We start from the raw sequence: 23,154 nt of genomic DNA, 5'->3' as shown, positions 1-23,154 counted from the left end.
ACACCTATGATAACAATTCTAGACCCTTAATTTCTTTGTAATCAAGTATAATATGTAACAGTGCTCAAGTCCAGTGACATAAAAAAAAGTCCAATGCTATATGGTAAAAACTTATATCAAAAAGACTATAATAAAGTCTATGGATAGTCCGTGATGGGAGATAGGTGTAGGAACCAGGGGGATCTCAATAGACGCAGTACTGAGTGCAGCTTCCTGTTGAGTGAAGTCAGCTCTCCATAATATTCATGAAAAAACAAAGAGAAAGCGCCTCTAAGTACAAGTGTTTAATTCAATATAAAACAGCACATATTCGCACTTACAAAAAATATGAGTGTCAGCTTCCAATAGAACCTGTATCCAGGGTGGGTAAACGGTCCGTGAGCATGGGGCTTCGATGTAATTCGAGGGGATGGCCGCGGACCTCCGTACGGAGAAGCCGGCTGCAATGCGGTGTAGGTTAGATGGCCACTTCCGCGTTCCAGCGAGGCACACGAGATCAATGACGTCTAAAGTATAAAGCTTGCACCACTCTTCTAAACATGACAAAATGGAGCAGATGCTGCTCCTAATCAACAAAATAGGGGGGGTGGGCTCCTGTCTCTCTGCCTCCGCCTGCCCCCCCCCAAGCTCAGAGCGTGAGAGGAGAAGGGTTATTATTAGCCCTGTAATCTCTGCTCGTGTAGTGTATTCAGTACGCAAGCAGAATGAGTAATGTAAGCAGTCTTCTGACAGCTCACATCCTGTACAACAGATTACACCTGGTGGGAATCCGCTGCAGTTTTCTATATGGGAAAGTACCCCATTCCCCCTGTAGATTGGGGGTATACCCGCACTAGTTTCTATATCGCTGTCAAATGGAAACTAGCACAGGTGGCACAGATTGACTTGAAACAGGTCTATATGCTCAGTTAATGTGGCGCACAGTGGTGCATAAAGCTTAGTGTATATGTGTGTATATAGATATAGATAGATATACCGTATTTATCGGCGTATAACACGCACTTTTTTCCCCTTAAAATCAGGGGAAAATCATGGGTGCGTGTTCTACACTGATGCCCTGCTGATTGTGAGCGGAGGAGCGAGCGCCGCCAATATACATACATAGCTGAGTGTATTCAGTTAGTCTCGGCTCCGCTCACAGTCACGCCCAGTCCCGTACTATGATGGACATAACACAGGGACTGTGCGTGACTGTGAGTGGAGCCGAGACTAGCCGAATACACTCGGCTATGTATGTATATCGGCGGCGCTCGTCTCGGCTTTGCTCACAGTCCCACCATTGGACCTGTGTTATGTTCATCATAGGGCGGGACTGAGAGGGGAGCGGCTCTGTGTATCTCGGCGGCACCATATTTAAACTGCAGTGACACTGACAAGGCTGCAGTGTCACTGGGCAAGGCTGCAATTACACTGAGCAAGGCTGCAATTACACTGAGCAAGGCTGCAATTACACTGAGCAAGGCTGCAATTACACCGAGCAAGGCTGCAATTACACTGAGCAAGACTGCAAATACACTGAGCAAGGCTGCAAATACACTGAGCAAGGCATCAAATACACTGAGCAAGGCATCAAATACACTGAGCAAGGCATCAAATACACTGAGCAAGGCTGCAATTACACTGACAAGACTGCAATTACACTTAAGTTTTTTTCCTTAAAATTCCCTCCTAAACTCCGGGTGCGTGTTATACGCCGATAAATACGGTATATACATCTGTCTATCTCTATATAGATATATCTATTTATATCTACATACGTAGGCACTTGTGGAAAAAAATTCTGTAGTGTTAGAATGCTTTCAAAAATAATGCAAAGAAAAGTTGTTTTTTTTGTTTTTCAGTTAACATACAAAGGTAATAAAAAAATTATCAAATCAAGTGTCCACCTTTTTGTCTTTAAAACACCATCAATTTTCCTAGATACACTCGAACACCATTTTTTTTTTACAGGCCTTATGTAAACAAACTGCCCTCTGTTGCAACCAGTATTAATTTTGGCAGCAAATTTCGATTTAATTTTAGTCTTAGTCTTTTGACTAAAATGGCATTTTAGTTTTAGTCCCTTTATAGTCTTTTGTAATTTTTTTAGTTTTAATCGTATTTAGTCGATTAAATCTCCAGTACATTTTAGTCGACTAAAATCTAATCGGTGTAGTTACATTGTAATGCAATATTTAAGCATTTCTCTGCAATTTCCAAACTCATTATATACTTCTGGAGTGAAAAATCTAAAATGTTATTATTTGTGGTATTAAAGTGGATGTAAACCCAATTCATTAAATTTGACCAATGCACATATATCTGTAGTGTTTTCTTATCTCTTTCCAAAGCCCTAAGTCCCGTGTCTTTATTCTGGTCTGTTCTTCTGGTATCAGCATGATAACTTCTGACAAGTTCTCCTAGACGGGAGATAAAAGCAGCTGAAAATTTGTGTCGAGGGAGGTTGCTATAAATAGATTAGCAGAGAGCTTGTCTTGTCACAGCACAGCTCTGAAGCGATCTTCGTTCTTCTGCCAATGTGGAGGGGGGATGGCTTTCCGCCAATCAGCTGTCTCCCAGTGTAAGCCAAGACAACACTGCTACTGCTGAATGAGAAAGTGAAAATTCTAACCTGAAGTAAGAATTCTAAAGAATATAGCAAGCTTTTAGTATGTTCTGCAAAAGGCAGCAGTAGGTCATGCAATGATATGAGCTTTTGCCATTCACTGTAATTCTACACAGTGCACTGGACAGTGGTCTGAGGAGGCCCGATCAATGCTGCACAGTGCTCTGCACGGTGGTTTGAAGAGGCCTGTAATGCTGCACAGTGCTCTGGTCGGTGGTTTGAGGAGGTAATTAATGCTGCACAGTGCTTTGGACGGTGGCTGCAGTGCTACACACAGTGCTCTGGACAGTGGTCTGAGCTGAGGAGGCCTGTAATGCTGCACAGTGCTCTGGACAGTAGTTTAAGGAGCTCTGTAATGCTGCGCACAGTGCTCAGTATGGTGGTCTAAGGAGGTCTGTAATGCTGCACGGTGGTCTGAGGAGGCCTGTAATGCTGCACAGTGCTCTGGACGGTGGCTGTAATTTGTTTATGTGCATAGGTGACTCATTTAGACTCAGAGTCACTGCCAGAGCGACAGTTTTGTAAAGTGGCAGTAGTTAGAACTACCTGAACTTGACACCATTGATACGGTTACAGAAACTAGTACAAAGGCTTGCTTCAGTGAGGCACAGGTAGTTCTAAAGATTCTCTCAGGCAGGCATTCCATTTGTCCATTTGTTTTTTTTTTATTCATCCATTTTCAGATGGAAATAGGACTGCAATTCCTTTTGAGCTTGCAGATGTAAACAGATTATCATCAATTTCCATCTTCCTACATTCCTGTTCATTTTAGGTCTATTTGTATTAAACGGAACACACTGCTAAAGACAAGATGTTGCTAACTGATTTAACTGAATTGATCTGAAGACAGATGTGCAAATTGATGTACATTGAACTGAACTGAAGGTTAATGTAACCTGAATATGAATTTACCTTTTTCTTAGCAAAAAAACGTGACTGAACTGATATATGCAAATGCTGCTCCAAGTCGATCCACTTTCATGCACACCTCAGACACACTCTGGGTGCCAGCCCAGTTCGCAAACCTGTGCATATGATCAAGCAGAAAAAGTCTTGGTGGCTGAATTCCAAAAGCTGTAATCCACCTTTATTTCCACAAAACAAATCAAAGCAACATATCCAGACTTTCTCTCCTTGATCATATGACTGAACTGATGACACCTATGTGAAAGTTTCCTAAAAAGGAAACTATTGCCATAAATGTGTTGGTAATCAGGGGAAAATCATGGGTGCGTGTTCTACACCGATCCCCTGCTGATTGTGAGCGGAGGAGCAACGCCGCCAATATACATACATAGCTGAGTGTATTCAGTTAGTCTCGGCTCCGCTCACAGTCACGCACAGTCATAAAATTCCCCCGTCTGTGTCTTGTTGCTGTGTTCAATCTTGCAACTTTTTAAAGATTTTTAGGCCTCATGTACACTGCTGCTGGTAAATGGAGGTTCAGAGGCAGTTGGATGCTTTTTTCAGCTGCCCCTGAACTCATCCAATGTTATCCTATATGTACATGTACACAGGTTCGTTTACTGTCGGTTTTTAGGCAGTTGAGTTTAGAGGCCTTTTTTGGAAAGCAAAAAAAATGAGTTCAGACGCTGAGTTTAGAGGCATTTCAAGCACTAAACGCGGTAACTCGTGTTTCGTTTACAGTCTTTTTTCATTTTTGGCTATTAAGGGAAAAAAAAAAATTTTCTTTTTCAAACGCTTCTAAACGCAAACGCGGCTAATCGCGGCATGTATACACGGCAAAACGGACATTTTAAACGTGGGTTACAATCTGTCAAGTTAAATCGTTCAGGAGAGGTTGTGATAACATCCCATGCACATTAAGCTTTAATGTTCAAAGCAACCTTAATATAACTCTTTTTGAGAAAAAACATTACACCCTCAGTGAATGTTTACCTATGAAACATACATATGGTGTATGAAGCTTATGGGTGTACATATCAATGTACATAGCAAGAATTTTAGCAAATTTTTACTTTATAATTCTCAGTCGGCTGCTGCACTTTCAGGGCTCTGAGGAAAGTGGCAAGGTCTGCATATCTTTCAATGTGATTTCCATTTGGGAGTATTGCACTAAAAATTACTTGTAAAAATCTGACTTGTATCCTAGTGCAGACTACTAGAAAAATCAAAAAGCCAATCACACAAGCAGGAAATTATTTTCTCTGGGGAGCGTTCCGTACACCATCTGTGTCCAGAACACCTCCAGGTTAGCATATTGCATTGCATTTTACAGAAAATGACAGTGCTGCTGATTGGAAAGGGAACTTTTAATAACATTCAATTACAATATTACTTGTGTAGCAATTGTATATGCTATATTATATATTTAAGAGAATATATAGTTGCGCTATTAGAAACAAAAATTATGTGAAAATAATAGCGGCCAGCATCACCAGTGTAGTAACCGTGCAATGAAATAAAAATAAATAAATGCAGCGCTAAGTGTAATGAGAACAGGGAGGTGAACTAACACCCTATATACATATATATTGTGTATAACAACAAATATTTACACGTGGCAGTGATTATAAACCACAACAGATGGAGTGAAGGAACAGACCCTAATAAATGGAGGCAGTGTCCATAGTGGGGTCAAAGTTCATCAACACGTAAGGTGTGATATTTCTTGTGAGAAGAAAGGAGAACGTGTGTGGATGATGCTTTTAAATCAATAAGTGGTTTTCATGTACTCAGGGTAGGTAGAAGGAGTGAATACGCTTACCAGAAAGGGTGGACACACTCACCATACGGCGGAGTGTCATTCAGGCTTATGGATCAATCGATCCTGGGGGTGCTTGCTGGGAGGCGCTGGTGGTAGGTTCCAATAGTCCCATCTGGGGTGACCGTGGGTGGAAGATGGTGCTCGGATCCACAGTAGATGGATGGATTCACCTTCACAGCGAGCAGACAGCTGGAGGATGCAACTTTCACCACATAGGATGTGAGTTCATATGGAGAAAGAAAAAGGTCTCCACATTGCATAAATCTGGTTTATAAGGTTTATTAAAAACCGCCAAGGAGAAACGATTCTTTACAGACACCCAATAGGATAAATAAAAATAGTGATCACAGATAAATATAAAAATTGCGTGGTAATAGGGCACAAATGGCTTCAGCAACCCGACATGTTTCGGACGATAGTCCTTCCACTGGGGCATACAGCCTTGTGCCTGGCACCACACTTACATATAGAGACATTAAAAATGTAAAATGACAATCATCTGTGTGTGTTAGTTCACCTCCCTGTTCTCATTGTTCGGTGGACACAACAGCCAATCAGAAATAGACAGTGTGCTTGCAGCCAGCGTCACTGAAGCATGTGATAGCACCAACCAATCAGAACTTCTAGTGCAGAGTCACATGCTAGCGTCGTTCTTGATGATGTCATCGCGCACCGGCAAATGCGCGCCAAGCCTCATTACCATCCCAGAAAGAGGCAAGTAAGATTATACGGCAAGGTGGAGTTATTTCACACCTTGCCGTATAATCTTACTTGCCTCTTCCTGGGATGGTAATGAGGCTTGGAGCGCATTTGCCGGTGCGCGATGACATCATCCAGAACAACGCTAGCATGTGACTCTGCACTAGAAGTTCTGATTGGTTGGTGCTATCACATGCTTCAGTGACGCTGGCTGCAAGCACACTATTTCTGATTGGCTGTTGTGTCCGCCGAGCGGCGGCACACACAGCTGATTGTCATTTTACAATTTTAATGTCTCTGTATGTAAGTGTGGTGCCAGGCACAAGGCTGTATGCCCCAGTGGAAGGACTATCGTCCGAAACATGTCGGGTTGCTGAAGCCATTTGTGCTCTGTTACCACGCGATTTTTATATTTATCTGTGATCACTATTTTTATTTATCTTATTCGGTGTCTGTAAAGATTCGTTTCTCCTTGGCGGTTTTTAATAAACCTTATAAACCAGATTCATGCACTATGTGGAGACCTTTTTCTTTCTCCATATGAACTCACATCCTGTGTGGTGAAAGTTGCATCCTCCAGCTGTCTGCTCGCTGTGAAGGTGAATCCATCCATCTACTGTGGATCCGAGTACCATCTTCCACCCACGGTCGCCCCAGATGGGACTATTGGAACCTACCACCAGCGCCTCCCAGCAAGCACCCCCAGGATCGATTGATCCATAAGCCTGAATGACACTCCACCGTATGGTGAGTGTGTCCACCCTTTCTGGTAAGCGTATTCACTCCTTCTATCTATGTGTGGACCCTGAGTACATGAAGACCACTTATTGATTCAAAAGCATCATCCACACACGTTCTCCTTTCTTCTCACAAGAAATACCACACTTTATGTGTTGATGAACTTTTACCCCACTATGGACACTGCCTCCAGTTATTGGGGTCTGTTCCTTCACTCCATCTGTTGTGGTTTATAATCACTGCCACGTGTAAATATTTGTTGTACACAATATTTATGTATATAGGGTGTTAGTTCACCTCTCCGTTCTCATTACACTTAGCACTGCATTTATTTATTTTTATATTATATATTTGTTTTTTCCCCTGAAAGTGGAGTTACCCTTTAACTTGTTAGTAGAGCATGGCTTTGTCTCATTCAGTTTTATTCCTCCTACGCAAATTATTATGTTTGATCGTATTTTAGCCTACATCTTGTTAATCATCAGCACTTGTTAATAGCACCAACTGATAATATATATATATATATATATTCTAAGAGTAAATAATGAGGGCTTTATTATGAGCATTTAACTTATCAATACTAATGTACATTGCACTGGAGCTGAAAGAACATGATAGCTTATTTGAGCTGAATAATAATTGTATTCATAATTGGTATGCACAGCTGGAAAGGAGACTAGCAATGTGAAAATGGTCACTGTATATTCATTGAATCTGGAATTTTCTTTGAAATATTATTCATGATAGATATTCTCCAGAAAATAATTAAACTCTCAGATTTTTAGATTAATATACTGCTCTGCACTGTTTGGATGGAGGAATTTTCTTTCATTTCTTTCTTTCAGCCTGCATGCCTAGCTTTTCTCTTGTACAGTAAAAAGTATTAGAGTAGCTGTGTTGTATGTAGCAGGCTAGTACCACATTGGATTCATCTTAATCTAAAATGCAAGTTTGTAGAAAATGCTGGCTATTGCATTGGTTCCATCCTTTTCACCCAGCTTTGAAAAACTATCTGTTGGTAATTACACTTAACATCGCTTCTTTCCCCACTTATACAAGTGTGATTAAGCTTGTGGGGTGCCTTCTCTTACAGCAGCGGGATGCTCTGCGGAACAATTTAGAAAAAATCCAAGAGGAAATGGCTGCTCTGGAAGCCGTACTGGAACAGCACAATACACCAAGCTCTTTATCTGAGAAGGAGCAAACCTCCACAGCTGAGCTTAACACAATAAGACTACAGGAGGCATGCCAGAAACAAACAGACCATGGTAAATATGCATACATCAAAGCTGCTGTTTGTATAATGACTTAATGCTCACTACATATACTCCAGCTTCACACAGAGCCAGCATGCTGGTTAAAATTACTGTGCATTTCTGTTTTTTTTCCGTATGTGGCATATCAACTTAGCCAAGTGTTTAGCTTAAGCAGGTATCTACAACAGAGTTAAGGTAATCTGACTCTTGTGAGTAATGCCCTGTACACACGGTCGGATTTTCCAACGGAAAATGTGTGATAGGACCTTGTTGTCAGAAATTCTGACCGTGTGTAGGCTCCATCACACATTTTCCATCGGATTTTCCGACACACAAAGTTTGAGAGCAGGATATAAAATTTTCTGACAACAAAATCCGTTGTCGGAAATTCCGATCGTGTGTACACAAATCCGACGGACAAAGTGCCACGCATGCTCAGAATAAATAAAGAGATGAAAGCTATTGGCCACTGCCCCGTTTATAGTCCCGACGTACGTGTTTTACGTCACCGTGTTTAGAACGATCGGATTTTCCGACAACTTTGTGTGACCGTGTGTATGCAAGACAAGTTTGAGCCAACATCTGGATAAATAATGAAGAAACTCCTGCGCTGTCAGAAATACCTATGCTAAGGGGCACTGCTGCAACACCTAAATGGCTGATCCAAACAGACAAAAGTGGTGTGAATAAAGTAAGTGGTGATTGCGCTGTGATAAGAGGGGAAGGAAGGAGGAGGAAGGGGAAGGGGCTAGCTCAAATGTATAGAGAGGTGAATGAAAAATGAAAAAATTATACAAAATATAAAGGTATAATGAGCACGAGGGCTAGTATCATACTAGCACATAAAAAATATCATGTAAATACTGAAACAGAAGAAAAGAAAAATCTCAGTGCAAAAGGGCTAGTACCATACTAGCACATAAGTGGTAACTCAGCAAATACTTATCAAGAGATAAAACTCAGTGCAAAAGGGCTAGTATCATACTAGCACATATGTAGTAACTCAGCAAATACTTAATGGTGACTCCAAGTAAATAACTAAATGGTGAACAGTCCCACCGCCTTGTAGTACAAAGCGCTCAAACAATGAGTCATCAGTTCCAAAAGGCAAAATGGAAAAATTATACAAAATATAAAAGTGTGATGAAATGTAATAAAGTGCAGTCTAATGAGCACTAAATCCGAATAAACTGAAGAAACAAAATAGTCTAAAGCGTATAAAAAGCTATGAAATGAGTGACAAACACAGTGTGGGTACAAAAAAATTGAACAAAATAAAATATATAAATCAAACAAAGTCCATGTGCATGAGGGCTAGTATCATACTAGCACATAAAAATATTGTAAATACTGACACAAAAGAAAATAAAAAATCTCAGTGCAAAGGGGCTAGTATCATACTAGCACATATGTGGTAACTCAGCAAATACTTATTGGTGACTCCAAGAAAAATAAATAAATGGTGAACAGTCCCACCACCTTGTAGTACAAAGTGCTCAAACAATGAGTCATCAGTTCCAAAAAGGCAAGTCCACAAGCCACAGGAAAGGGAAACAAAGTCTTCAGTGGGGACACCTCTGTGCTCACAAGCAGCTCACCTTACTGCTGCAAGACAACAGCTTGTAATCCAGTAACAAATCACCAGCAAGCAAGGGTCCCATCCAGTAGTTCAGGCGATTCGGGTGGTGGGTGTGCAGGATGGTATATAAAAAACATAGGCAGACAGTATATAGTATAACTCCGTGGCGGCCAAAGTAAAAAAAAGGGACAGGACACAGAAGGGGGATGCACTCACTTTTGTAAAATGAGTGTGGGCGTCAATCCAACGAACGCCGAGTTCGTATACCTCAAAAAGGGTGTCTTCAAACCATCCCCATTTCCTCAATGCTCGTCACAATGGGATGCATATATGTAGAGTATTGGAAGAGAGTGCACATAGCATAATCCCGTATATAAATCAGTTTATTAGGTTAAAAACAACATGGTACACCTCTGTGCTCACAAGCAGCTCACCTTACTGCTGCAAGACAACAGCTTGTAATCCAGTAACAAATCACCATCAGAGGAACCTCTGATGAAGTCACGTGACGTGACAATATGCGTGAGGTTTGGAGCACGGGAACTGTCACAGACTGATGATAGGATACGAGCTCTGCGCTCGTGGATGTTTTTTTACTATAGCCTTCTGCTAAATGTAAGTGTACCATGTTGTTTTTAACCTAATAAACTGATTTATATACGGGATTATGCTATGTGCACTCTCTTCCAATACTCTACATATATGCATCCCATTGTGACGAGCATTGAGGAAATGGGGACGGTTTGAAGACACCCTTTTTGAGGTATACGAACTCGGCGTTCGTTGGATTGACGCTAGATGTGCAAGGGAAGCAACAACCCAAATTGATTTCATCAATTATACACGAAAGTAGTGCAACAAAACATTTATTACAAGAAATAATGAGGGGCTAAATAGTCCCAAATCTATAATAGAACTTTATTTAACAATAAAACAATTTGGAAATTTGACTAGGGCAGGTATGGACGGCCAGGTTACCTGAGGTGTAATGGGCCAGTGGAGAATTGCTGCCATGATTGACAGGAGCACACAAAGGAAACCCATGGGATAGGAAGGATACGGAGGAGGGAGGGAATGGGAAGGGGAAAAGGCGACAAGGAAGGGAGGGAAGTTGTGGAAAATCGACAAAAACGGTTTATAAGATATCATCTCATTGAGGCCTGGAGGGGCTGTAGCGTTGAGACATTCGATCCACAGAGTTTCTCTCTGTAGAATAGTCCTATCCCAATCACCCCCTCTAGGGCTCTCTTGGACTACTTCAAGGACCAAAAATTTGACAGCCGTAACATCAAAGCGATGGTGCATTCCAATATGTCGGCCTACGGTGGTAAGTTTAGTATAGTATAGAGTATAGGTGGTCTCTGATTCTATGTTGGAGTGTATATAGTGCGTGAATGTATGTTTATGGTATTAATAAAGAGCAGCCAGTTTTAGAAGAACACATAAGCACAAATTGTAGTTGTACCGCAAATTGAGACTGATCCTGCTCAAGCTGAATCAAAATTGGGCATTTGTAATTATCTGAATCTCCATCGTTACAAATCTAAAACTGTACCAGTCAGGGTTTGCTTTTTGTTCTGTTGTGTACCTGTGTGCTCGTTTTCTCCATGTGAGTCTTTAAGCCTCTACAGATCTTGTTTTATCTCATTTAAGTACTTAAAGCGGAACTTCAGTCATTTTTTCAACTTTCCATCTAAATTTTCCACCCTAGTTGTTTTAACTTAACTTTAACTGGAAAATAAACCTTTTTTATGTCAGTAAATAACTTACACAGCCCACTTCCTGTTTCTTGTCTGGAAAAAAGCCTTGGTGTTTGACATCATGCACAGTTCTCTCTCACTCTTGTGAGATTTTGCCAGGAAATGAGGGGGGATAAGTCATAAGAGAGCCAATTAGAGCTACAGAGCTGGAGGTGCGCCTCTGTGTAAATCCAGGAAGTGAACAGGCAACAGCTTCAGCTGCCCACAGTTAAAATGATTGCAGCCATACTTAATGGAGGGAGATTTCTGCAGCATATTTGGCAAGTACAGAATCACAGTATATATAAAATAATATGCAAAGTGGTTGGAGGGAGGCTTCAGAATGGCAGAATGTTTTCATTGCAAATTATGTGAGCAGACTGCAGTTCCTCTTTAACCACTTCCCTCCCAAGGTTCGTCATATGACGTGCTGGACTTTAGGTGGGGATATCCGAATGATGACTGCAGATACAGGCATCATCCAGATATCTTTATCGGCCGGCGATTCCCTTCACCGTAAGAACAATCATAGCGGCAGTTCGGCCGCTTGATCGTTCTTACAGGCAGTGGGACGGGAGGGATCACCCCCCAACCGCCCTCCGGTGCTTCTAACAGCTCGCCCGTGCAATCAGCGAGCCGGAGAACGAATCGGTAGCCACCAGAAGTTGAGCATAGAGATTTCTGGTGACCAGATGGTCCTCAGTCATCTCTATGACCCTCGGAGGCCCGGGTGTGACGTTATGACGTCACGTCCGGGCCGGTGGAAGTAAACAATGCCAGGGATGCGGCTGGAAAGGCCAAGACAGTTTATTTATTTTTTTGATCTTTGGTCTTTCCAGCCTGATGGAGAGATGTGGGGTCTTTATAGACCCCACATCTCTCCATAAAGAGGACCTGTCATGCACTATTCCTATTACAAGGGATATTTACATTCCTTGTAATAGGAATAAAAGTGATCAAAAAATGTTTTTTTATAGAAAGTGTAAAAATAAAAGTAAAATAAACAATGATAAAAAAAAAAATGTAAAGCGTCCCCGCTCGCGAACAGAAGCAAGCACATACGCAAGTCGTGCGTTTAGAGTGAGAGCAACAATTCTAACCCAAGACCTCCCCTGTAACTCTAAACAGGTAACCTGTAACATTTTTAAACCGTCGCCCATGGAGATTTTTACGTACCAAAGTTTGGCGCCATTCCACGTGCAATTTTTGCACTTAAGGACCGAGCCTCTTTTTTAGATATGGTGTTTACAAGTTAAAAAGGTTTTTTTGCTAGAAAATTACTAAGAACCCCCAAACATTATACATTTTTTTTTCTAACACCATAGAGAATAAAATGGCGGTCGTTGCAGTACTTTCTGTCACACCGTATTTGCACAGCGGTCTTACAAGCGCACTCTTTTTGGAAAAAATACATTTCTTTGAATTAAAAAATAAGACAACAGTAAAGTTAGCCCAATTTTTTTTTATATTGTGAAAGATAATGTTACGCCGAGTAAATTGATACCCAACATGTGCGCCTGCTCGTGGAATGGCGACAAACTTTTACCCTTAAAAATCTCCATAGGCAACGTTTAAAAAAATTCTACGGGTTGCATGTTTGGAGTTACAGAGGAGATCTAGGGCTAGAACTATTGCTCTCGCTCTACCGATTGCGGCGATACCTCACGTGTGGTTTGAACGTATGCGTTCACTTCTGCACGTGAGCTCGAGGGGACGGGGTGCGTTTAAACATTTTTTTTTTCTTATTTATTTTACCTTGTATTTTTTATTTTTACATTGTTTAAAAAAAAAAAGTGTCACTTTTATTCCTATTACAGGGAATGTAAACATACCTTGTAATAGAAAAAAAGCATGACAGGACCTCTTAAATATGAGGTGGGAGCCATCTTCCCCTCACAGAGAGGACCCGATCGCCTCCGCCGCTGCCGATGGCTCCAGTAAGCAGCGGAGGGCACCGGGGTGCAGCTGGAGGGGGGCCTTCACCTGCCACCGCTAAAAGTGATCTTGCGGCGAATCTGCCGCAGAGACCACTTTTATCTTGTAGCGGACCGCCGGCCGAACACGAGGATACTGGGGTTATGGCAGCTAGCTGCTACCATAACAACGATATTCCTCCTCAAAGTAAGGACATATACCGGCGTTTGGTGGTCCGAAAGTGGTTAAAACGTGAGATGTTAGGTATCTATTTACTCGGCGTAACATTATCTTTCACATTATTCAAAAAAATTGAGCTAACTTTACTGTTTTTTTTCTTTTAATTCTTGAAACTCCCCCCCCCCCCCCCCAAAAAAAAAAAAACCCACGTTTTTGGGCTCCTTTTGCTAATCTCGTGTTAGGAAATTTCATTGCTGTTTTTCAGGTCGCTCTTCACAGGCCTTGCTGTTCTTCAGTGCGTTCTGTTACTTCATTCTGAGCAGCCGACCGTTTTCTAGCCATGTTGCGTATACGTACTCCTCGTAGAGTTCATGCTGTGCGGGGGCTTGGTGTTGGGGTCCTGACCTTGACACAAGTCCAGTCCATGAACAGGGTGGGGAGGAGTTCATGGACCAAGAATTGGTTGCTTCAGCGTGACCAGTTCTCTCATATGCCTTTGCTCCGTAAGATCCGTGAGAATAATCCTGATGATTTCAGGAACTTTCTCAGGATGAAGGACCCCGTATTTCACCGTTTGTTGGCTTCGCTGACCCCCTATATCAGCAGGCAGGATACCTGCATGAGGCAAGCCATCACTCCGGAGCAGAGGCTCATCGCCACCCTGCGGTACTTGGTGACGGGGAGAAGCCTGCAGTACTTGAAGTTCTCGACAGGCATCTCCCCCCAGGCTCTGGGTATCATTATCCCGGAGACCTGTTCTGCCATCATCCAGGTCCTAAAGAAGGAGTATTATTATTATTATTATTATTCAGGATTTATATAGCGCCAACAGTTTACGCAGCGCTTTACAATATAAAAGGGAGACAATACAGTTATAATATAATACAATACAATACAATAGGATTAAGAGGGCCCTGCTCAGAAGAGCTTACAATCTAATAGGGTGGGGCAGGTGGTACAAAAGGTTGTAACTGTGGGGAATGAGCTGGTGGAAGTGGTAGGAGATTAGTTGGAGACGTGATAGGCTTTCCTGAAGAGATGAGTTTTCAGGGATTGCCTGAAGGTAGCAAGAGTAGGGGATAGCCGGATAGATGGAGGTAGCGAGTTCCAGAGGATGGGAGAGGCTCTGGAGAAATCCTGGAGACGAGCATGGGAGGAGGAGATGAGAGAGCTTGAAAGCAGGAGGTCTTGAGAAGAGCGGAGAGGACGATTTGGGTGATATTTGGAGACAAGATTAGTGATGTAGCTTGGAGCAGAGTTGTGAATGGCTTTGTATGTTGTGGTTAGAATTTTGAATTTAATTCGCTGGGTGATTGGGAGCCAGTGTAGGGATTGAAGTAGAGGGTTGGCAGACACTGAGCGGTTGGTAAGGTGGATAAGTCTGGCAGCAGCATTCATGATAGACTGAAGAGGGGATAGCCTATGGAGCGGTAGGCCAATGAGAAGGGAGTTGCAATAGTCAAGGCGAGAGATAACAAGGGAGTGAATGAGGAGCTTGGTGGTTTCATTTGTTAAAAAAGGGCGAATTTTAGAGATGTTACGGAGGTGAATTCTACAAACTTTTGACAATGATTGGATTTGAGGCTGAAATGACAAGTCGGAGTCTAGGATTACACCTAGTACCCTGGCGTGAGGGGAGGGACTGATGGTTGCATTGTTGATTTTGATGGAAAAGTCATGGAGGGGGGCACGGGCGGGGGGGAATATTAATAGCTCAGTTTTAGAGAGATTTAGTTTAAGGAAGTGGTGCGACATCCATGCTGATATGTCAGTTAGTAAGTTAGTAATGCGAGAGGAGACTGAAGGAGTGAGGTGAGGAGTAGACAGATAGATTTGGGTGTCATCAGCGTATAAGTGGTATTGGAAGCCGTGGGCAGTTATTAGGTGACCAAGGGAGGTGGTGTAGATAGAGAAGAGAAGGGGTCCAAGAACCGAGCCTTGGGGGACCCCCACAGAAAGGGGCAATGGAGAGGAGGAGACAGAGTTGTAGGTGACACTGAAGGAGCGCTGTGATAAATAGCCAGAGAACCAGGATAGAGCAGAATCTCGGAGGCCAAGGGAATGTAGTTTATTGAGAAGGAGCGGGTGGTCAACAGTATCAAAGGCCGCAGAGAGGTCAAGTAGTAGGAGTATGGAGTACTGGCTGTTGGTTTTAGCAGTTAGTAAATCGTTAGTGAGTTTTAGTAAGGTAGTTTCCGTGGAGTGCTGCGAGCGAAAGCCAGACTGTAAGGGGTCAAGAAGGTTATTTTCATTGAGGTAGGAGCTAAGACGGTTGTAGACTAAGCGTTCTAGAAGTTTAGAGGTGAATGGGAGTAATGAGATGGGTCTTAAGTTGTTCAGGTCGGTAGGGTCCAGTGAGGGCTTTTTAAGAATGGGAGTGATCTGTGCATGTTTTAGAGGGGAGGGGAAAATGCCACTAGAAAGGGAGAGATTGAAGATGTGGGTGAGGGAGCATAGGATAGAAGAAGAGGGTGACCGTAGTAGTTGTGAGGGAACAGGATCCAAGGGACAATTGGTTAGGTGGGCATTCGAGAAAATTTTTGTAACCTCTTCCGTAGTAGCCAATTCAAAAGAGGAGAGGGTTGAATGTGCTGCTGGGCAAGGTATGATGGGTGGGGAAGATGTACGCACAGTGGAGATGTCCTCACGAATTGCATTGATCTTGTCTTTGAAGTGATTGGCAATCTCTTGGGCAGTGAGTGAGTTAGTGGGTAGAGGGGGTGGTGGACGAAGCATAGAGTTAAAGGTTGAGAAGAGCCGACGGGGACTGGATGACAAGGAATTAATAAGAGAGACAAAGTAGGCTTGTTTGGCAGCATGGAGGCATGAATTGTATTTTAGAAGGGCAGATTTATATAGGGTGAAATCTTGCAGGCATTTGGTTTTACGCCACAGTCGTTCAAGAGCACGGCAATGTCTCTTGAGATTTCTAGTGTTGTCAGTTTGCCAGGGTTGTAACGGTCGGGGCCTAATTCTGCGTGTGGTTAGGGGAGCAAGTGCATCTAGTGATGATGAGAGTGAACTGTTGTAGACAGAAGTGGCCAGGTCAGGACAGGACAGGGGAGAGATTATGTCATATAGGTTGTCAGTAGCAGAATAGAGAAGAGAAGGGTTAAAGTGGCGAAGGTTTCTACAAGTAATTGTTTGCTGCTTGGAGGGATGGGTGGTTGGAGGCAAGGATACAGTGAAAGTAATGAGGTTGTGATCAGATAGAGGAAAGGGGGTGTTGGTGAGGTTGCCAGGGTTGCAGAGATGGGAGAATACAAGGTCAAGGGTATTACCATTGGAGTGAGTGGAAGTATGTGTCCATTGGGTTAGGTCAAAAGATGAGGTTAAGTTGAGAAGTTTAGCTGTAGTTGGGCTGTTGACATTGACAGGAATGTTAAAGTCACCAAGAATAATGGTGGGTATTTCAGAGGAGAGAAAGTAGGGTAGCCAGGCAGCAAAGTCATCAATGAAGCGCGATACCGGTCCTGGAGGCCTATAAATTGCTGCAATCCTCAGAGAAATGGGAGAAAACAGACGAATACAGTGCATCTCGAAAGAAGAGAGGGATAGAGAGGGAGGGACAGTAAGGACTTGGAAGGTGCTTTGTGGGGACAGAAGGAAGCCAACTCCACCTCCTTTCTGTCTGTTGGGTCTGGAGGAGTGAGTCCAATGGAGACCACCATGGGAGAGGGCAGCAGGAGAAGCTGAGTCAAAATTTTGCAGCCAGGTTTCTGTTATGGCCAGTATGTTCAAGCCATGAGAGATGAAGAGGTCATGTACAGATGTTAGCTTGTTACAGATGGAGCGGGCGTTCCACAGGGCACATGAGATTGGTGGGGTACTTTGAGGAAGTAGGGGGATAGAAATTAAACTGAGTGGATTGCGGTGGTTGCCAGAGGGGGAGGGGTATTGGATATGTGGCTTGCATTTGGAAAATGGCGGACCAGGATTAGGAGAAATATCACCTGAGACTAGGAGAAGGAGGAGGGTGAGGAAGGCAAGGTGGGAGTGGGATGTGCATGAGCGCACGTGTCTAGTGGCCCTGGAGTTTATGTCAGCATGTGGGTGCAACAACTGCAGGAGATGATGGGTGCCATAGTAGGGAGAGGGTAGGAGTGAGGGTGATATGTGCATGCTGCAGGGAAGAGAGGAGGGGTAGAGTAAAGATAATTTGAGGATAGAAGACACCAATGTGAGAAGGAAGAGAATAAGGAGCATGTTAGTGGATAGAGAGTGGGAAACTAACCTAATATAAAATAAATTTCAAAGTTGGTTTGCTTGTCGTCTTGCAGAGTGGAGCAGAGTTCCTGTTGTTCATGCAGCTTTAGTTATCCTGCTTTCGTTAAACTGCGTCGGTGAAACTGCGCATCACTCGTGACAGAGCCACTCAGGAAAGAGCCATGATGTCTGCGCCATGCCCCTGTCTGCGCCACCCCATAAGCTGCCATAAATTTATAGACAGCCTAAGCTGGGATGCATTTCTCAGTTGGTCATTATTGGGTCTGATGTGAGACACCTGAATATGGGGAGGAGATGGCCAGGGCCAGGCCAGACACAGGCTAGGGTCGTAAAGCTAATTACCTCTCTTGATCACTCAAGCCACATGGAGTTGAGAATCAATCACCAGTAATATTGCTATTGCAGTGTGTTTGTTATAGAGCTAGCAGTAAATATGGAAGTTTAAAGATATGGCAGCAGGAGACAATTACCAAAAATACTAATAGCAGACTCAGCAAAGCCAGTTCAGTAGGGATGTACAGTTGGATAGGAGATAGGAGACAATTACCAAAAATACTAATAGCAGACTCAGCAAAGCCAGTTCAGTAGGGATGTACAGTTGGATAGGAGATAGGAGACAATTACCAAAAATACTAATAGCAGACTCAGCAAAGCCAGTTCAGTAGGGATGTACAGTTGGATAGGAGATAGGAGACAATTACCAAAAATACTAATAGCAGACTCAGCAAAGCCAGTTCAGTAGGGATGTACAGTTGGATAGGAGATAGGAGACAATTACCAAAAATACTAATAGCAGACTCAGCAAAGCCAGTTCAGTAGGGATGTACAGTTGGATAGGAGATAGGAGACAATTACCAAAAATACTAATAGCAGACTCAGCAAAGCCAGTTCAGTAGGGATGTACAGTTGGATAGGAGATAGGAGACAATTACCAAAAATACTAATAGCAGACTCAGCAAAGCCAGTTCAGTAGGGATGTACAGTTGGATAGGAGATAGGAGACAATTACCAAAAATACTAATAGCAGACTCAGCAAAGCCAGTTCAGTAGGGATGTACAGTTGGATAGGAGATAGGAGACAATTACCAAAAATACTAATAGCAGACTCAGCAAAGCCAGTTCAGTAGGGATGTACAGTTGGATAGGAGACAATTACCAAAAATACTAATAGCAGACTCAGCAAAGCCAGTTCAGTAGGGATGTACAGTTGGATAGGAGATAGGAGACAATTACCTGTAAAAGAGCAGAGAAGACATGATCAGAATTGATAACTGCGTCGGTGAAACTGCGCATCACTCGTGACAGAGCCACTCAGGAAAGAGCCATGATGTCTGCGCCATGCCCCTGTATATGAAGGTAAGATTTTTATCCTTTAATATCACATTTTATTGTATTGAATGTTTGCTAATATATTGTATTTCTCTCCTCATTCCCAAATTACCATGATTGTAATATGCTGTAAATGTCCCCTTTGTTCTCATGCATGCTGGATTTTTATGTAATTATTTTTTTAGTCCTTCATACATATTTGCCTTCACTAACCTCCCCAGCATGCTCTCCTGCCCCTATATTCACCTCATGTAGTCACTTAACAATGTATTTTATCAGCTCCATAGTAGTGCTTTACCCCAAACACCCCCTAAAATGTTTTGTAATGTGATTTGTGCTTTAAATTCAGGCAGAGTGCCAGAGACTTTTTTTTTGTGGTGTCCCCAAATCATTTTTAGTAACCCTCCCTCCCCCAACTGCTAAGTCAGCTGATCCCAATTCTCTATCATCTATTTGCTGACTTTGCCAAACCCATACACACTATACCCATCTCTTTTGTGGTCAGATGTATGGATGAATTCCCCAAAGCATGTAGTGCAAGGGCCTGCCTGTATACTTTCAAATGGTACTGTTTAAAGTTTGTGGATACTTTTATTATCTTGATAGGTAATAGCAGAATGTTCAAATGTGTACAGTGTGTATTTATATCTTTGTATTAGGACACTTCTTACCTGTCCAGTGGTCTGCCAATAGTGTAACAAAGGAGGGGCTGTTCCAAGTAATACCCTGTATTTAGGCATTCATCTCTCAATGAAGTGGAGAGGGTTACCTGTCCAAGATCCCCCCCCCCCCCTATAATGTTATAAATGGCCCATGAGGGGGGGGGGAGGGGGAATATGATAGGTGTACCTTATACTTTGGTGTTGTAAAATTCCCCTTAATAAATGTTATCTGGAGGTTGGCCAAGAATGTTTGTGTCTAATCTGCTTGCCATGTTTATGTGCAAAAATAGTAATTTTTTTTGTTTTCCTCAACAGTTTCCTTCCACGCCACAGGAATGGCAGACTGTGGCCTCCCACTTTGCCCAGCAGTGGGACTTTCCTAACTGCAGAGGGTCAATTGATGGGAAACACGTCCACATCGTCCCACCACCCAATTCGGGGTCCTACTATTATAATTACAAGGGGTTCAATAGTATTGTGATGTCAGCGGTGGTGTCGGCTAATTACTACTTCCTGTATGTGGACGTGGGGAAGAATGGCTGGATGTCCGATGGTGGAGTCATCGCCCAGACTGAGTTTTACAGGCGTCTCCAGAATGGCAGCTTGGACTTGCCACCTCCAGAAGACAATGTGGAAGGACTCCCATTCGTCTTCGTTGCGGATGAAGCATTTGCGCTGGGGGACCATCTTATGCGGCCATTGCCGATTAGGACCCTCACCCCGGAACAGAGAGTTTTTAATGACCGGCTGGCCAGAGCCAGAAGAGTGGTGGAGAACACATTTGGAATCATGGCCAGCCGGTTCCGCCTATTTCTGACACCCATCCATATGGCAGAGTATAAACTTAATCATATAATCCTGGCGAGCTGTGTTCTACATAACTTTTTACGCCAACATTCTGCCAACTATGCTGGCTCAGTTGGGCCTGAGGCCGGAATTCTACATGTAACAACCCTGACGGCGCTTGAAAGTGGCTGTCCTGGCTTGCCCTCCCTGAGTGCCCGTGATGTCCGGTTAAGATACCTTGAGTTCTTTGCGGGTAGGGGGGCCATCAATATGCCAGACAATTTGTAAAGCCTTTATCAAATAAAAAACAAAAAGCTAATCTTTGGTGACATTTACTGCTTGTGTTTGTTTTAGCTGACCCTGACAGCAATGTGGGTAGTCCTGAAAATGGCGTGATTGTGTAACCTTATACAAAGCACTGTTGGGTGTTATTTACTAAAGGCGTAGACACTTTGCTCTACAAGTGCACTTGAAACTGCACTTGTAGTGCAAAGAGGATTTGCCCTGAGGAAATAACCCCCATTTTCACAGAAAACAGCAATTACATCACCACAAAAGTGTTGTAGCGTTGAGACAATAATCCACACATTCTTGATAACAATCTTTTTAATACCTGCACAATCACATGTGCATTTGGAAAAGGTTTTTAAAACAAACCAACCATGTTTGTTGTATAACAATTTTTGGGATGGCATTATCAAAAATAGAAATGTCCATTTAAGTTAAAACAGGCATGTGTAAAACCAACAAGAAAGACAAAAATCTTGAACTTACAAAGTTCACATATGGTAAAACTTGAAGGCAATAACAGACATGAGTATTTAGGAACTGTGTTTGATATTGCGTTCAGATGGGGTGAAGTCACCCCTTGAAAAGCCAAATTTGGAAGATGCACACCAATTTACGAATGTCTACATGTGCTAGCTGCCATCACGGGTGATCAAGGGACATGTTTTGGATGAGCAACCCCTTCCTCACAGCTACTTTATTATTGAGGAAGGGGTTGCACCCCCAAAACGCGTCCATTGATCTCCAAATTTGGCTTTTCTAAACATCGCTAAAACATTTTTAAGATTGTAGCACACAAAAAAACAAAGTGATTTTGAGGGGTTTTAAATTCGCCCCAAAACATCAATGATGTTATTATTTTTTTGAATAACATCATTGATTTTTTTCTTGAGGTTTTCCAATTCTAAATTACACCCCATGATCTCCCCGATCAGGATCTGGGCACTTTCTGATGTGAAAGGATCTCGATCCACAACATCACGATCACCTAAAAAGAGAGAAACCAAACAAAAACAGGTATCAAAAATCTGCCGGCATTCATCTCTTACCTGAGTCTGTGGTCGCAGACACTCACCTGTTGTGTCAATTTCCACCACATCTTCTTCCTCCTCCTGCTTGGGTTGGGGGTATTTCCCCTTCTTCCAGAGGTGGGGGGGTCTGTGGTCTCCTCGGATGAGGGGTGTCCTCCGAGTCTTTTCTCCCCTATGTAAAACAAAAATGGTATAATTAGCACACAGATATTTGATGGCCGAAATCTAAAGATGAAACATTGCTTGGAAGTGGGGTACAATAGTCTATTTGGGCAGAGTTCCAAGATGTAGCATTTTTATTGTCCTTTTTCAAGCTTCAAGACTTTACCTGTTTTGTACAAGCTTCACAGATGGAGACCCCCCTATAGTATACACTGGAGCACCTGTGTGGGCCCCCTAATAAAAATGGTGTTCTGGTGTCCCACACTAGTGCTCCAGCGTCCAGATGTGAAAACAGCTGCTGAGTGTCCTCTCCTTACACAGAATCTAGTTTGCATTTCATTCTAGTAACAAACCCATCTACACAACCAAATATTTTTCATACAAGTAGGCCTTAAAAAATGTAGGAAAATGCATATGGCCTAAACAATGGTGTTTTATAGGCCGAAAGAAAAATGTTTGATACGAACGAATAATGGGCCCATGAACATTAAAGTTGCCATTTTAAACTGTACAGCACTTAAGAAAAGCATATGGAGCAGCACGAACGTAATAAAGTCAAAAAGAATAGGAACACAGCACAACTACTTACTTTTTTGCAGCACTCTCCGGATATTTCTGTACTGCTCTGGCTCTCTTAATTTCAGGTCCGACCACCGCTTTACGAGCTGATCTTTCAATCGTCGTACCTCGAAATTCCGGTGCAGACTTTTGACCACTTTCGCCATGATCTTGGCCTTTCTGATGTTGGGGTTGGAGTAAGGTCCATACTTTCCGTCATAGTCGGCCTTCTTCAGGATGTCGACCATCTCCAACGTCTCCCCAAAGGACATATTTGTGGCCTTAAATCGTCTCCTTCTGGATCGGGACATTTCCGGATCCAGGCTTTCCTCCTCCTCGTTGCTATAATTAGCATGCACCTGCTCTAACTCCGCCATGTGCTCTTCACCCACTACGCCAAACGAAAAGAGGCGGGGAATAGACTAGAAAGAACTTCAGGGGCGGGCGGAGTTACACGCATGCGCAGTGTGTATAAAGCTCAACACGCGTGCGTAGTACGTACAATCTGTGAGCGGACGAAGGAGTATCGGAGGCGCCTATCGTGATAACGAAGGTAAGAGCCAAACTTGGGCCTATACTGCTTCTACATTGAGGCCTATATTGTAACAAGATTAGGAGAGTTTTGCCTGACATTAGGGTTTGTCTTGTGTCTTGCAGGGAAAATGGATATCTT

General features: G+C 42.9%; 1 protein-coding gene across 3 annotated transcripts in view; it reads left to right on the top strand.

Annotated features, from left to right (window-relative positions):
* BRCA1 (BRCA1 DNA repair associated) overlaps positions 1 to 23,154 on the top strand; it is a 589,423-nt gene that overhangs the window by 250,277 nt on the left and 315,992 nt on the right. For all 3 annotated transcript variants that reach the window (XM_073608372.1, XM_073608370.1, XM_073608373.1), the window contains one exon: positions 7,864 to 8,038. In XM_073608372.1, coding sequence (XP_073464473.1) covers positions 7,864 to 8,038 — 175 coding nt within the window. The remainder of the gene's footprint in view (positions 1 to 7,863; positions 8,039 to 23,154) is intronic.

The sequence above is a fragment of the Aquarana catesbeiana genome, linkage group LG12 (genome assembly GCF_042186555.1).
Source record: "Aquarana catesbeiana isolate 2022-GZ linkage group LG12, ASM4218655v1, whole genome shotgun sequence".
NCBI classification, from domain to species: domain Eukaryota; kingdom Metazoa; phylum Chordata; class Amphibia; order Anura; family Ranidae; genus Aquarana; species Aquarana catesbeiana.
The sequence above is the reverse complement of the archived record's forward strand: the minus strand, read 5'-3'. Positions and strand labels throughout refer to the sequence as shown.